Source organism: Fukomys damarensis, unplaced genomic scaffold, assembly GCF_012274545.1.
Source record: "Fukomys damarensis isolate Sample0158 unplaced genomic scaffold, DMR_v1.0_HiC HiC_scaffold_16, whole genome shotgun sequence".
Lineage (NCBI taxonomy): Eukaryota > Metazoa > Chordata > Mammalia > Rodentia > Bathyergidae > Fukomys > Fukomys damarensis.
In genome coordinates, this window is record NW_022900928.1 from 35,471,914 (window position 1) to 35,487,010 (window position 15,097).

A 15,097-nucleotide genomic window follows, 5' to 3' on the forward strand; every position below is an offset into this window, starting at 1 on the left:
GATCTTGTAAGCCAGGGGCGGAGGGCGGGAGCCACCGCGACAGCCTCGGCGGCGGAGGGGAGGGGCTTAGCGGCTCGATGGGGCGGGGGTCAGGGGGGCTCAGGCGCTTTTCTAATTTTCTAGGCTTTCTCGTGCTTTAACCCTTTTCTTTTTCTTTGCCCCAGGGCGTTTCTTTCGACTAGCTTCAGCTCCCGGGACGAGGAGGAGATGATCTGTCCTCAAACTCCAGTTCAACTGGCGCACAGCCATATCCTGGCGCCCGGGAGTGTTCTGAGGCGGAGGAGGCAGATCAGAGACTCGGGTTTCAGTCCCACCTCTGGTAACAATAATCGCCACCATCCTCTAGGTGTTTCCCTATGTCCTGCACTGCCCCTACGATATCTCATTTAATCTTTGAACAGTAGTCCTGGGAATTACCTGTTAATACCACTATTTAGAAAAGGAGGAAGCTGCCTCAGAGAAGCTCAAAGACTTCACCAAGGACATATTCAATCCAGTCTGATTACAAAGCCAGTCCAGAGCCCCCTACAGTTTAAGGGCTCTCCATCTCTCTTTGCTCATGGGGGAAGGAAACTAGTGTTTCTTTGGCTCTAGCCCTGGTCCTAAGGTTCCAATTTGAGTTTCCCCAAAACTCTCAAATCCAGTTCTCTTTCTTCTACTCCTTAGTTGTTAGAAGTAACGACTAGTTTATAGTAAATTGAAGCCACCACTTGGCCCATCTTTTTTTGGTACAAAAACAGAAAGGGACAAGGAGAAAGCACTTACTCTTATTAAGACAGCTTTTGTGTGAGAGGAAGTCATTGTGTATACAAATCTCTCAGCATCTTTGGATCACAGACGAATTGGAACCTCTCTCCCTGAACTACCATTTAGATGGCCTTCCAAAAGTCTGCTGCATTTGGGAGATCACCTTGAAGTTCACTTTGACCCACTTTCACTTGGTAAAAATGAACAATATATTAGGCCATGGAAGGCGATTCAGAAAAGATCTGGGTTCTGGTCTTAGCCCCACTGCTCAATATCTCTGTGGCCTGGGTTGAAATCCATGTTCTTCTGAGCACATGGCTTTGGACAAGACAGCCAAACATGCTTTGTTTAGCTTTCTCATGTTAAATGTACATAAGATGGCCCAACTCACAGGCATTTGGCTATTTAAAAGAAATACCTGAGAAGACCCTTAACTGTACCTATTCCATAGCCAGGATGCATGTTTACCCTTACCTATTCAAAGCACAGAAAGCTATTTTTCCTTACACATGTTCTCTGTCACAAGGTGTTCATGAGCATTAAATGAGATCACAATGTAGAAACACTGTGAGTGATGAAATTTCCTTAAGTTCTTGCAATATAGGTGAAAAGTACAAATGGAGGAGGTTCAGACCATTCCTTTCTAAACTCTTTAAAAGCTATTTTTTCAGCTGTGGCAGATATGCTATTGGACATACAACCTTGCCAAAGAAGAAAAGCTTAATTTAAAAGGTAAAATAGCTACTCCTCAAGGCCATATAGCTGGACAGTTTTTCCTTTTTTATTCAAGTGGGCTCTGGTATCATGTCCCTTTCATTTGAATTCAAAGATGCCTGAGTTCAGACTGAGACACCCAGAATCTGGTCAGCAAGGCCCAGAGCTTAGTCAGAAATGCCCATGACTCTACATTCAACATCTTACATTTGAAAAATCTCTTATATCCCTGAGAGTTACCTAAATCCTGACATAGTCATATTCCAAATAAATAGCATGTGAAAAGATTTCCATGTAAGAGCCTTTCTTCACTTGCAGACAGTTGGGTCACTGTACCACAGTTGACTTGAAGTTAGGTAAAGCTGATTCCAATCCTAGGCCTGTCTGTTGATAGGTAAGTGTCTTTAAGCAAAATAGTTTATCTTTTTAAGGTTCAGTTTCCTCATCTGAAAAATTGGAATGGTACTAACCATCCTAAGGGTTTTGGTGAGAATTATGTAACAGGCAAATAATACTTTGAAGTCTTACCTTCTTCCCATGTGCACAATGGGGATAGTCTCATCTCCTCAAATTTGTTAGGCAGTGGTGTGTATGAAAGCAGCTGTTAAGCACAAAATAGTGTTTAGCAAATGTCTATGAGCTTGATTTCTTTGGCCCCACCCATTCCTAACTGATACATCACACTATGAAATCAGCATCATTTGTCCTTTTCACACAACAAAGTGAGTGCCTATTTTCAAGTGCAAGACAGCAGCTATATTTGCAGGATTTCTAAGAAATCCACTTAGTACAGTGGAGGGAATGCTGAAACTATAGCCAGAAACTGATACTTAGAGTTTAATTCTGCTTTTATGATCTGGCTGACAACAGAAAACTCACCCCTTGGGCTTGGATCTCCCCACCTATGAAGAGTGAATAATAGGAGCCTATTTAAAGGAAAGTCCATAAAATGCTGGAAATGGAAGGTCCTTTGTCAACCGCAAAGCTCTACATACAAAAATAACATATTGATGACTTCAGTCACAAAGTTGATCCTTGTACAGAAATATTCATACAGTCACTAATTCATCTGAATTCAACAGAAAGGTATTGATAGCCACAAGGTACTTAGCATTATGGGAGTACTGAGGATGCAGAGAAAAGAAGCTATGATTCCCACCCTTTCTGCTGGAGAGGAAGACATGCAAACAGGCTGTTGTAATATAATGTGAAGCATGTCTCGGTAGAAATAAATTAAATGTACCATTATTGATGCAAAGATATCAGTTCTGCCCAAAGGAGTGAAGGCCTTTACATAGACAGGTAGCATTTGATTAAAGACTTAAATGGCATTTTGAGTGTGTCAAGCAAATAAGCAACATGTCTCCCTCAAAGAGTACATCCTGAACAAAGGCACAGCTAAATGGAATCAATAGTGTTTATGGAAAAATGTAGGCAATAAACAAAAAATGACTTATGCTTGAAATAATTCTACACCTCAGATCAAATACATCCTTAGGGTTTCCACTATCCAACTCAGTTGTATGTATGTCCTCTGCCTGGTGGGCTCAGTTGCTTTTTTTCCCTTGATCTCCTTTCCTTTGGGATAGAGTTCTATCTGTGATATAACTGGTTTCCATGAAGTCAGTGGCCAGCTTCAGCGGGGCCCATCAGCCCCTCCTGCTACACCCTGAGTGAGCACGCTCACTTGAGTGGCTTTGACATCAATACATTTCACTTCCTGTAGAGCAGAGGGACAAGCTCAGGCTTGCACTGGAGACTGCAAAACTCCAAGCCAGAGCTCTTCCTCCAGTAGTGCCTAAAGCTGAGCAAGTGGGATTAGTCTCCTTGGGAACCAAGCCTCCCAGGGGCTCAAGGGCTGAACTCACCCCAAACCATTTGGGAGAAATGAGATTTCATATTGTTCTTTTACACTTGGGTTTCAGGACATTATTTAGACAAAAGCCCACCTGAGAGCTGCCTCCTTTTTGTGGGTAAATATAGCAGCAGGATCAAAAGCTGACTTTCTTATTTTGTTTTCCTCTTTGCAACTTTAATCATATTCCCTGCAGGACAATTTTAGTCCTCAGAGATGTCAGGAATGCACATTTATAATGAAAGAAATAATTATGCATGTTTTTTTCTTCTCTTGCTAAACCAATTTCCTGTCACTCGCTAGTTTTGAAATCTCACAGCAAATTAATTACACAATTTACAAAGTATCACTATTATAATACGGTGTTACCTTACTAATTGTATGCACACCCCAAAATGTGTCTTTTACTTTCCCCCTCATGTTTTACCCCTTACAAACTAAACTACATTCTATCAGCAATATATCCTACTTTCCTACTTAAAATATTAGATGTTACCTCAGTTACCTGTAATTGCATGAAAAATTGCTCCAAAACTTAGTGACTTAAGGTGCCAACCAGTTTATTATGTCTATCAATATCATGGGTCAGCATTTAAGCACAAGAATCTAAATGAACCTTCTGATTCTTGGGACACTGGCAAGGTCTGGCCTGGAGGATCAAAACTGGTATCATTGATATGAATGCAGCTTACACTGCTGGCCTCTCAGCATACTTATCCAAGAGTTCTCAAACCTCTTGCACGAAGCCCCCGGAATTCCAGATAATTTCACAAGAAGTGCAACTTCCAACTGCCCTGGAATCCCCAGAAGTTCTCTTTCACTACATTGTATTAGTCAAGCAAATCACTAAGCCCAGCTCAGACGTAAGAAGAGAGACATTAGAACCCACCCGCTTCATGAAACAAAGAGCAGAGAACTTATTTGGTGTGTCTCTTAAATCTTCTAAAATCTGCAATCCCCATCCCCACCCCATTTTGTTTACTTCACAATTAGTTTGCTAAGGAAACTAAGTCATGGCTTTATCAACTTTCCCACATTCTGTACTTGTGGTTGATTGCACCCGTCTCCATAATGTGATTTAACATGTTCTTTGTAGCCCCTGTGTTCCCTGCAAAACAGAAGTAAATATAGAGATTTGATGATATTTGTGTTTTTATGTACTCTTTCTATATTATACAGCATGTTTAATACACTTAGAATAACAATATTGTCCTTACTAATAATATAATCACTGCAATTAGATTTCAATTTATTGCTGTTTCATCTTCCCCCGTTCTTTTGTTCTCCAAACATTTCTGAACAATCTTCCTACATTTTAAATCACCTGTTGCAAAAATAAATAAATAAATAAAAATAAATCACCTGTTTGCTTATGCCATCAAGTCAATGAATAGGTTCATTTGTTTTGCTTTGCTTTTTACTTTTTAAAATACTTTATAATTCTTTAGCTGGTCATGGTGGTACATATCTGTAACCCCGGCACTCCGGAGGCTGAGGCACAAGGATCACACCGTGAGTTCGAGGCAAACTTGGCCTACATAGTGAGTTCAAGGTGAGCCTGAACTACATTAGCAAGAACCTGTCTCAAAACTAAAATAAAATAAAAGACTTTATAAATCTTTAACTTTTTCATAATTTTTGACAATTTAAGTGGTTTAAAGTTCAAAACTATATCACAAGGCTCATTTGTACGCCAACATTCCTATAGGTAATTTTTGTTTTGTTTCATTCAGGTTCAGGTTTATAATTTGTGTCTTAGTGACCTTTTCAAAACTGGGACACAATAACCAATACCCACAGTCAATAGGAAGAGAGGATTTTTAGAGGATTCAGTCCATAGTCAACTGTCTTCAAGGCAGAAGGGGCTTGGCAAAAAGGTCTGGCAGAGGAAAGCTGCTCACATTATGGTGACTCAACAGCAGAGAGAAGGGAGGAGGCAAGTAGAGAGATCTATCCTTCTAGGTGACCTTCCTCTATCCAGGTCCTATTTCCTAACAGCACATGCAGGCTGAATTCCTTGGAGAATTATCCACTGCTGACATAGTCCCCTCATTGATTCAATTGCCTTCTAAAAGCCCCATCTCTGAACATATGAGCCATGTGGGGAGAATTTTAGATCTACAATATAACATTCCACCTTTGGCCCCCAAAAGACTCATGTCCCTCTCTTCACACAAAATGCATTTAGTCCATTTCTTACAGTTTCCAGTTTTAACAGTTTCAGCAGTGCTGAAAAGTCCAAATCCAAATTCTCTGAGATTGAAGGCAAAGTCATAGCTCTGAGCACCTGAAAAATCAAAAAGAAAGTTAAACCCTTCTGACATGCAACAGCACAGAGTAAACATTCCCACTCCAAAAAGGAGAAATAGGGACATAGAAAAGAATGGGACTAAAGCAAGACAGAAATCCCACAGGGCAAACATTAAATCTTATAGTTCCATGCCCAGCACCCGGGACAAGTGGTGGTGAGATGTGAAATCCTAGGGGCTTGGGCAGTGCTGTCCCTATGGCATTGACAGTCACAGCCCTCATGGACTCTCTCTTGAGTAGGTGCTCCTCATTGCTTGTGAATTTTCTCAGATGGCACAGGTAACTCCCTTTGACTTCCTAGAGTCTCTGCTACTCTTTTGGTTTTACTCTTACAGCTTCATGCATACCCTCTTAAGGGCACATTGACTAGTGTGTGAGGACTTCTTCTGAAATCTAGATGAAACCTCCCTGATGCAACAATTCTTGCATTTTTCATGTCTTAAAACAAGCACAGTATGGATGATACCAAGGTCTGCTGCCATCTCATAGAGTAGGCAGGCCCCCTTGGATCATGGCTGTTGGGGCCTCTGAGAGCCTGGCTGGATGAACTCTGGAAAGCCTTCAGTGAGCTACTCTTGCTGGGTTTCTCTTTTCAAAGCAAAGTCCTTTATTTTGCACCTTTGCCCTCAAGCTATCTTCCCTATTGTCCTGGTACAAAATACCTGGCTTCATTTTAATGCAAATCTTTTCAGCAGCCAAACTGTCTATGGCCCCAACTTTGTAAAGCACCTCCTTTCTGTTAAAACTACAAACTTTTTACATCATTTAATTCTATAATTTATTCATGATTTTTATTTTGATCTTGTTAAAAGCAGGAATTAATACTCATGCTACATCCTGAACACTGCTGCCTTAAAAATTTGTCTGCTAGATTAGTCTGCAACCCTTAGTCTCAGTCTCTTGAAAAGTCTTAGAACATGGGCAAAATGTGGAGAAATTTTCTACCAGAAGAAAACATACAAGGTCTTGAATCAAACCACCAATGGAGAGCTTGTTCTCTGATAAAACCTCCTGAGCCTGGCTTTTACTATTCACATTCATGTCAATATCTAGGTCTTCTAAACTCTAACCAAAATCTCCCATAATACTCAGATTACAGCATTCTAGGCCCTTGCTAGTTGGCAACTCCAAGACTTTCAAATTTCCTCTTTCGGATGAATTCCAAAGGCTTCCACATGATCAGGTATATTCACAGCAATGACCCCCAACCCTAGTATCACTGAGACACAATACTGACACCCACAACTTAAAAGGAAGACAGTTTTACTTTGGTCTCTACTTTGTAGAGGATTCTTTGCATTGTAGGCTGGCTCCAAAGGATAAGGTAGAAGGTCTGACAGAGAAATTTTTCACATCTCATGATAGCCAGGAAGAAGAGAAAGAAGGGAGGAAGCAGGGAGGGAGGATACATTCTTCACACCCCCAGTGACATGCCTCTGAGCAGGCCCCACCTCCTAATAGCATATCAGCTGCTGAGCTCATTAGTGGATGAGTCCACTGACAAGTATAGCGGCCATGGCCCAATCACCTTCCAAAACCCCACCTCTAAATACAGATTTGAGGGAGACATCTTAGATCTAAAGCCATAACAATTTCTGTTTCTATCGTACATACTTTACCTTTTTATAAGTTTGTATTTACATATGTTTGTTATTTCCCCAAACCCCTCCAAACGTCTCTTAGTCCCCCTCTATTTACCAAAAATCTATCTCCATATTTCCTATTGTCTATGTTCTATTTTGTTCTTTGATTTATTTATTCTTTAGGTTTCTCATATAAGAGAAAGTATATGACATCTTGTGTCTGATTTATTTCACAACATTATGAACTCAAGGTGCATCCATTTTCCTGCAAATAATTCAAATTTATCATTCTTTATAACAGACTAATACTTCATTATGCATAAATACCACATTTTCTTTACACATTCATTGTTCTTGGTGTACACATAGGCTGCTTCCAAGATTTAGCTATTTTGAGTATGCATGTATCAGTGTAATATGGTGTCTTTAACTCTTTCAGGAAGACACCTGGAAGAGGAATAGCGGACTCAAATGGAATTCCTATTTTAAGTTTTTTGAAAACTCTCCATACCTTCATAGGGGTTGTATTAGATTACCCTCCCATCATCAGTACAGGAGGGTTCTTTTTTCTCCACAGCCTCACCAACCATTTGCTACTGTTAATTTCTTGATGGTTGCCACTTATTGTGAAGTATACAGAATACTCTGCTCAGAAAATCCTTGCCTATGCCTTTGACTTCAAAAAATTTACCTATTTTGTCTTCCTTCAGATTGAGTGTTTCTGGTTTAACATTTAGTTATTTGATACATTTTTATTTTAGTTTGATATATGGTGAGAGATATAGGTCTAGATTCAATCTTCTGCATATGGATAGCCAGTTTTATCAGCACCAGTTTTATCATAGTCTATCTTACTTCCAGCATAAATTTTTGGCTCTTTGTCAGTGATCAAGTGGCTCAATGTGTCTGAGTTTGTTTCCGCATTCTCTATTGGGTTCTGTTGGTTTGTGTGTCTATTTTTGCACCAGTACCATGCTATTTTTATCACTGTAGCTTTGAAGTATAACATGAAAACATTCAGGATTGTGATGCCTCCTGCTTAGTTCTTATCATCCAGGATTGCTTTTGCTATCCTGGTTCCATACAGATTTCATAATTGTTTCTGCCAATTCTGTGAGAATGTTAATATTTTATTGGGATTGCATTTAATATACATATATAATATATTTATGTAATATTATATAATAATATGTAATATATAATATATGTATAATATATATATTTAATGCAATCCCAATCAATATATGCACTGATAGATATATAGATATAGAAATATGTATCTATAAGTATGGCTATTTTGTCAGTTTTGCTCTGCCTTTTCAGGAGCATTCAACAATTATAAACATTAATACTTGCTTTTAAAAAGCTCACCTTCTTTGTCATTATCCCCTATAGAGTATATTGTACTGCTATCATATATATTTAATGCAATCCCAATCAATATATGCACTGATAGATATATAGATATAGAAATATGTATCTATAAGTATGGCTATTTTGTCAGTTTTGCTCTGCCTTTTCAGGAGCATTCAACAATTATAAACATTAATACTTGCTTTTAAAAAGCTCACCTTCTTTGTCATTATCCCCTATAGAGTATATTGTACTGCTATCTGTGGTTTGTCTGTGATGTGGGTGTGGGTAGAAGAGGAGAGACAGGGGAAACTGAAGTGGGTATACCAATGAGAAAAGAGGGAGGCAAGGGAAAGGTCAATAAGTAAAAAGTAGGAAGTAAGACTCTGTTGAAGTTTTTTTACAGCTAGGGAAATGGCTAGTGTTAAAGGGGTTTGAGGGTGTCCATGTAGGCAGGAGGATTTGCGGATGAGTAGAAGTATAGTTAGAGATTGAAGATGGCTGTAAGATTGCTGTTACCTGTTAATATGTTTGTAGGTAATTTTGTTTTGTTTGAACTCTTTAAACCCAATTTTTTTAGTATTACCCTGTCTTGTCTTTGTTACTTTTCTCCTTGCTGGAACAAAATATCCAACACTCAAAGTTAGGAGAAAAGGTTTATTTCAGCTACAGTTTGTAAAGGTTTCAGTCCATAGTTGGTTAGATCCATTGCAGGGTGGTATGGAAGAAGGGTGTGGTAAAGAGGAAATAGTCCATGCCACAGTAGGCAGAAGGCAGCAAGCAGCAGTAGTTTTCTTTCCATCCCTTTGTATTCCATCCAGGCTATAAGCCTATAGATTGGTGCCACCCACACTGAGCGTGGGGCTTCCCATTCTCCACACCCAGAACAACTCTAAACCAAATTAGTTATCACAGACCCTTAATCCCAGTATCACACAACCTAGATTCAGCCACTTGCAAAAGGCCCCACCTTTGTGCTCATGAGGCTTTGAGGGGAGATCTAGATCAAGCCATAACACTGACGCACTCTAAATGGCACAGGCTAATGTGTAGCACTGGTAATTCTTATTTTTTAATGCACTTATACAGGACTCTATTTTTATCTGTTATTTTTTTACCATTAGATAGATGGAGAGGAGGAAGGGGAAAGCAAGGAGGCAAAATAATGAGAAAGACAAAAGCACAAAGAATAGGGAGGAAAGAGAGTCAGAAGATGAGGGGAAGAAACATTAAAAGAAGGAGCAAGTCAAAGGGGAAACTCTTGAAAGTTAAAATATTAGTAACCAATATCAATAAAGAAGCAAGAAACTAAAGAAAGAAGAAAGAAAAAATGAAAACAAGGAATAATGACCCAAATACAACAAAGTAGCAAAGATACATTAATTACAATTACCAAAATAACAATGGAAATAGAAAGAAAAGGCTCCATGGAGCTATAGAATTAACCCAGAGCCTTGATATGGTTCCCTCTACACTGGCATCACTTTCTGGTTTCGAGTAGCCATATCTCCTCCGGGCGACACAATTGCCTACCTGAACCCTTGAGGACTTTTGCTCCCTCAGAGCACATGTTCTAGTTTTGAGCTCCAGGGGTGGCCTCCTAGAAACCTCCATGGATATCCCTCCTTTCATTTAGTCTCACCTTGCAAAAATGATATGTATCCCAGGCCTGGGGTGAGGGTGTGTGATACTGTGATCCAGAGGTCGTCTGTTTTCCCCTTAAACACTGAATTTTACATCTAGGTCAGTGATGGCGAACCTTTTAGAACTTTCAGTCATAACAAAGAACCAGCTGCAGCACCATAGGTTTCCACCAATCTAGGTAAACTCTCTTTTATCCTCATGTATCTATCTTTCACCCTTCCTCAGCAGAACTGCTTTTCTGAAGACCTTCACCCTGTCACCCTCTAGTCATCCATCTTCTCTCCCCCTTGCTTTTGATCATTTAACAATATATGTTTATTCCTTTTCTTTTTTTACACTTGAATAGTTTTTTACTAACTGGGTCTACCAGAATTTTCCCACAAGTCTTGTTTCCATTAGCTTTCTTGGGGTTTTCCACTACAAATAAATAGTGCAATCAACAGCTTCTATGTAAAACTAATCCTTGCTCTGATTTACCAAGTCCTGGCTCCATTTACAGTGTCACTATAATTATAAAAATGAGTCACACTTATTCATTTATATTTCATGCTTTCTTTTACTTATACCCAACCTAACAGCTGTGACATGTTGCTGTAACAATACCTTTAATTAATCAGTGTTCTCTGGGTCAAAGCCCCCTGCAATATGGCATTTCCATTTATTCCATCAAGAGTTGGAGTCTGTTTCTACACACCCTGCCCAACTGAGAAACCTTTGAAAGTTGGCAACAGAAGAGACTTTGTAGTTTCCACTTCAGTCTCACAATGTTGAAACACACAGAGTCTGAAAGCCCATGGAAAGTGGAAACCTAGAGCCACCACTATTTGCCACACATATCAAGAAGGCCACTTTGGGGTCACAAGACCCAGTCCAATCATCAGATAACTGAAGCCACATGAATAGTCCCAGGTAAGACCAACAGAAGTACCACAAGAGCACCCACTCACAGGATCACATGAAATAATAAATTTTGGGTTTAATCCATTAAGCTTTAGAATGGATTATTATACAAGCTTCTTAAAACTAATTTTTTAAATAACAGTCTTCACTGTAGGAAAACTCTATACACCAATAACTCCATCAAAAGCCTTCTTCTAAGTGAACACACTGGAAATATCTACTGTGTAAGACACTCCCTGCCCTGCTTCCTGTTTGGGATCTCTGTCCAATATCTAGGGAGATCCATGTTCTACGCATGCTTTTCAGGAAGAAAAGGGAAATATGGCTTTTAAGTGTATTGTGTCATGGGCATGATGTCTTTTTGGATCCAAATATGCAGCTTCTAGCAGAACCACCAAACATTTGCTTCATTCTCAACAACCTGTAATTGAGGATTAGAACTTCCAATTTAGTATAGGGTATCATAGTCACTTTGCACATCACTGGGACAGAATACCCAATACCCACAATTTAAAGGAACCTTATATAGGGATGCAAATATACTGTATCTTCACTGAGATGTTGCACTCATTTTTCATTGCTATAATAAAATGACTGGTGCAGACTACTTTATTTTTTTTAAAGAGGCTCACTTTGACTCACAATTCCAGCGACCTTATCTGGTGATGGCCTTCTTGCTGACAGAATCCTGAAGTGGCACACAGCATCATATGACAAGAGACCGGGGCTGTGCACATGCGTGTGTATGTGTCTTCTGGTCTGTCCTACTAAAGCCACCATGATTCAATCACAAGGTTCCACCTTAATGACCTTATCTAGGCCTAATCAGCTTTCAAAGGCCTCACCTCTATATATCATAGACAGCTTAAATTTCCACCCTCTTAATATATAACAGTAGGGATTACATTTCAATACATGAATTCTTGGGGACCCTCAAAATACCCAAGCCATAACTGGGCATAAGTATTTGTCAAAACTCATGACTATGTGTTTAATATCTATTATGTCTTTGGTGGTAAATTACACACACACACACACACACACACACAAAGAAATCTCATTCTGGTATCAGTAATGAAGTTGAACTGACAGAGAGAGGCTGAAGATAATCAGCTGCCGCTCAATGCTTTTTCACTTTCTGTAACAATTCATTCATCATATGGCAAGTGTGCTGCAGACCCAAGAAGATGAGGCCAAAATGGAGCTGAAGGATTTGATCTTCGAACAGTGATTATGCCCTTTTCTTTTCCTGGAAATGAAAATTACACGAGTCTCTCACGGAAACGTTTTTACTCAGACTACATTCAAATACTTTATAGCTTTTACTTTTCTTAGACATTAGACTGAAGTTGATTCACCACCAGAGCAGCACCACCAGAGTGAACATAAGGCTACTCAGAGCCCACAGAGGTTTCTGCGAAATGTAACAGTATAGACACTAGAAAAACCCAGGGCCATATGAGGCCTGGTAACTTAAGCAGTCCAACAACCTAATATCCGGTGCACCAGAAAGAAATTCTTAAAAGACCTAGATTCAATTATATGGGGTTGAATTCATTCAATTAAACAGCTTAAGCAGCTCCGATCTGCCGCTGGAACATTTCTCTGCAGAGGGCTAAAACAATGGTCTGAGGGCCAGCTGAAGTTTGCTTTCTCTTGTGTGAGGCCAGCTGGAGTTGCCTAGCCCACCGACTTAGGGGGAGCCAACACCACATAATTGCCTTAAACCTGCCTGTTCTTTCCGGAAAGCACTTCCTGACTGCATCAAAGAAGGAAATGAGTAAAGAGGGATATTTTCTAGTCTTAGAATACCATACCTATCTTTTAATACCCCTCATCTAGCCCTCAGAATCGCTTTTATGAAAAAAGAATCTGATTTTATTTCTCAGTAGAAGGGATCAAACACAGGGCCCCTGAAACACTGGCTACACCACCACCAGCTCAAGAATCTGAATTTTAGATACCCCTGCCAATGTCTGGTTCTGTTTGAACTTGATCTTTCCACATTATTATTAAATTGGCTTTCTTTTTTTTTAACTTTTACTTTTTCTCTTATATTACTTGATTTGTACATTTTAGGTATACAAAACATTTACATTCATCATTGGGAACTTGTACCTTTACGTGATGTATCTTGGTTCTTATTTTTTCCCCATTCCCCTGCCCTCCCTTTGACTTCTCCACCCCATCCCTATTTGCAAAAGCTTTTACTTGTAAGTGAAATAAATAGAACACACATGTGTAAAAGTTTCTCTGATGTGAGAAACAGAAAGTGAAAATAAAGATCAAAATGAATAACTGATAATGTGAAATAGGAAGAAAAGGTACTAAGGGGTAAGGGAAGTGGGAGGGGTAGAGGGAAAGGAAATAAATATGAGATAAATAAATAAATTGGCTTTCACTGGGCATAACATTTAAGACAGTAGAAAATGCTTTAGGTTATAGTCCTATAGGTCTGAACAAGGCGATCACTAATTCCCCTACACTTTCTGAGGATCCTGTCCTGCTATTAAAACCTACATTAAACATTAACTTCTTCCAGAAAGCCTCTCCAGCTCTCATTGCCACTGGCCCTAATACTTTCTCAGACATTTTACCTTTATCTCTTTTATAGCACTTCTTTATTCACCCATTCACTCATTCAGAAAAAGGGAAGCAGGAAAATCGCAAGTTCAAGCCCAGTGTGGGCAATTTAGCAAGACCCTGTCTCAAAAGAAAAAATTAAAGAGGGGGCTGGAGATGTAGCTCATTGTGAAGATACTGATTCAATCACCAGTACCAAAAAAAGAAAAGCAGTTATTGAGCTCTCACCTTACATTTGAAGTACTTCTGAGCATTTGAACATATAATTCCTTAATCCACACAAAAACTCTTTCAGGTCAAGACTATCATCTCTATTTTAATGAAGAAATCTAAACTTACAAAGTTTAGGCATCTTGCCAAAGCTCAAGCAGCTAGTAGCAACAGTGGGTAGCTTCAAACAAAACCCTCTTTTTCCAGGCTCAGTCCACTTTGTCGCACCTATTTGTGAACATATCCATCTTCGTCACTTGCCAGTATCTTTTGCGAATCTGCTATGTCTCAGACACCATCCTAAGCATCAACAATACACACATTCTAGATACGCCATGTATTAGACATAGATAAATGACATAGACTTGCTTCCCATCCCCAGAATAGGTTTTTATAGAAAAACAAGCAACGTTTCACTGGAACATCCAAAAGGGAGTGATTCACTGTGTCTGGAAATTTTTGAGAAGATTTTATAATGATGCCACTCAATCTGGGCCTTAAGAAGATGCTGAGAGTTTTGATAGATTAAAAAAAAAAGAGAAGTAGGCAAAGGGTCCTAGAAAGGAGCACCTTCATAAGCCAGGACCTGAAAATATAAACTTAAAGGATAGCAAAATAATACTGAAGGAGAGGAACAAAGTTGGAAAACTAATACTATCCGATTTTAAGACATGATAAAGATAAATTAATCAAGATAGGGTGGTACTGGTGAAATAATAAACAGAACAATGAAACAGAATAGAGAGCCTAGAAATATATATAGATAAGTAGATATATAGCTGTAGAGATATAGTAGACTGGTCTATGACAAAGACAGTACAGTGGAATAATGATAGGCTTTTCAACAAATGGTACTAACAACTAGACATGTGCAGAAAACAAGATATAGACTTTATATGCTTTATAAAAATCTACTGAAAATTAATTATGATAATGGATCTAAATACAATCTTCAAAACCTTAATACTCCTAGAAGTTAACATACAAAAAGCCCCAGATGATTTTGAGTATAAAGGTGTCTTAAATACAGCACCAAAGTCATGGTCCATGAAAAAATAATTCATAAGCTAGATTTCATTAAAACTGAAAACTTCTAAAAGGGCTACAGGTGTAGGAGAAGTGGGAAGAATAGGGGAAAGGAAATAAGGGACAAGAAAAACTACGAGAAAAGGAAAAAATGGAAACAAAGTGTTTGTAA

At 39.0% G+C, this 15,097-nt stretch overlaps 1 protein-coding gene and 1 long non-coding RNA gene across 2 annotated transcripts in view; both read right to left on the bottom strand.

Annotated features, from left to right (window-relative positions):
- Fam181b (family with sequence similarity 181 member B) overlaps positions 1 to 339 on the bottom strand; it is a 1,718-nt gene extending 1,379 nt beyond the window's left edge. The window contains exon 1 of the mRNA XM_033763939.1: positions 225 to 339. Coding sequence (XP_033619830.1) covers positions 225 to 339 — 115 coding nt within the window. The remainder of the gene's footprint in view (positions 1 to 224) is intronic.
- Positions 340 to 4,509: 4,170 nt separating this feature from the next.
- The window catches only part of LOC117286325, a 15,538-nt gene continuing 4,950 nt past the window's right edge, over positions 4,510 to 15,097 (bottom strand). The window contains exons 3-4 of the long non-coding RNA XR_004517451.1: positions 5,517 to 5,603; positions 4,510 to 4,640 (exon numbers count right to left, since the gene is read on the bottom strand). This is a non-coding gene — a long non-coding RNA (uncharacterized LOC117286325). The remainder of the gene's footprint in view (positions 4,641 to 5,516; positions 5,604 to 15,097) is intronic.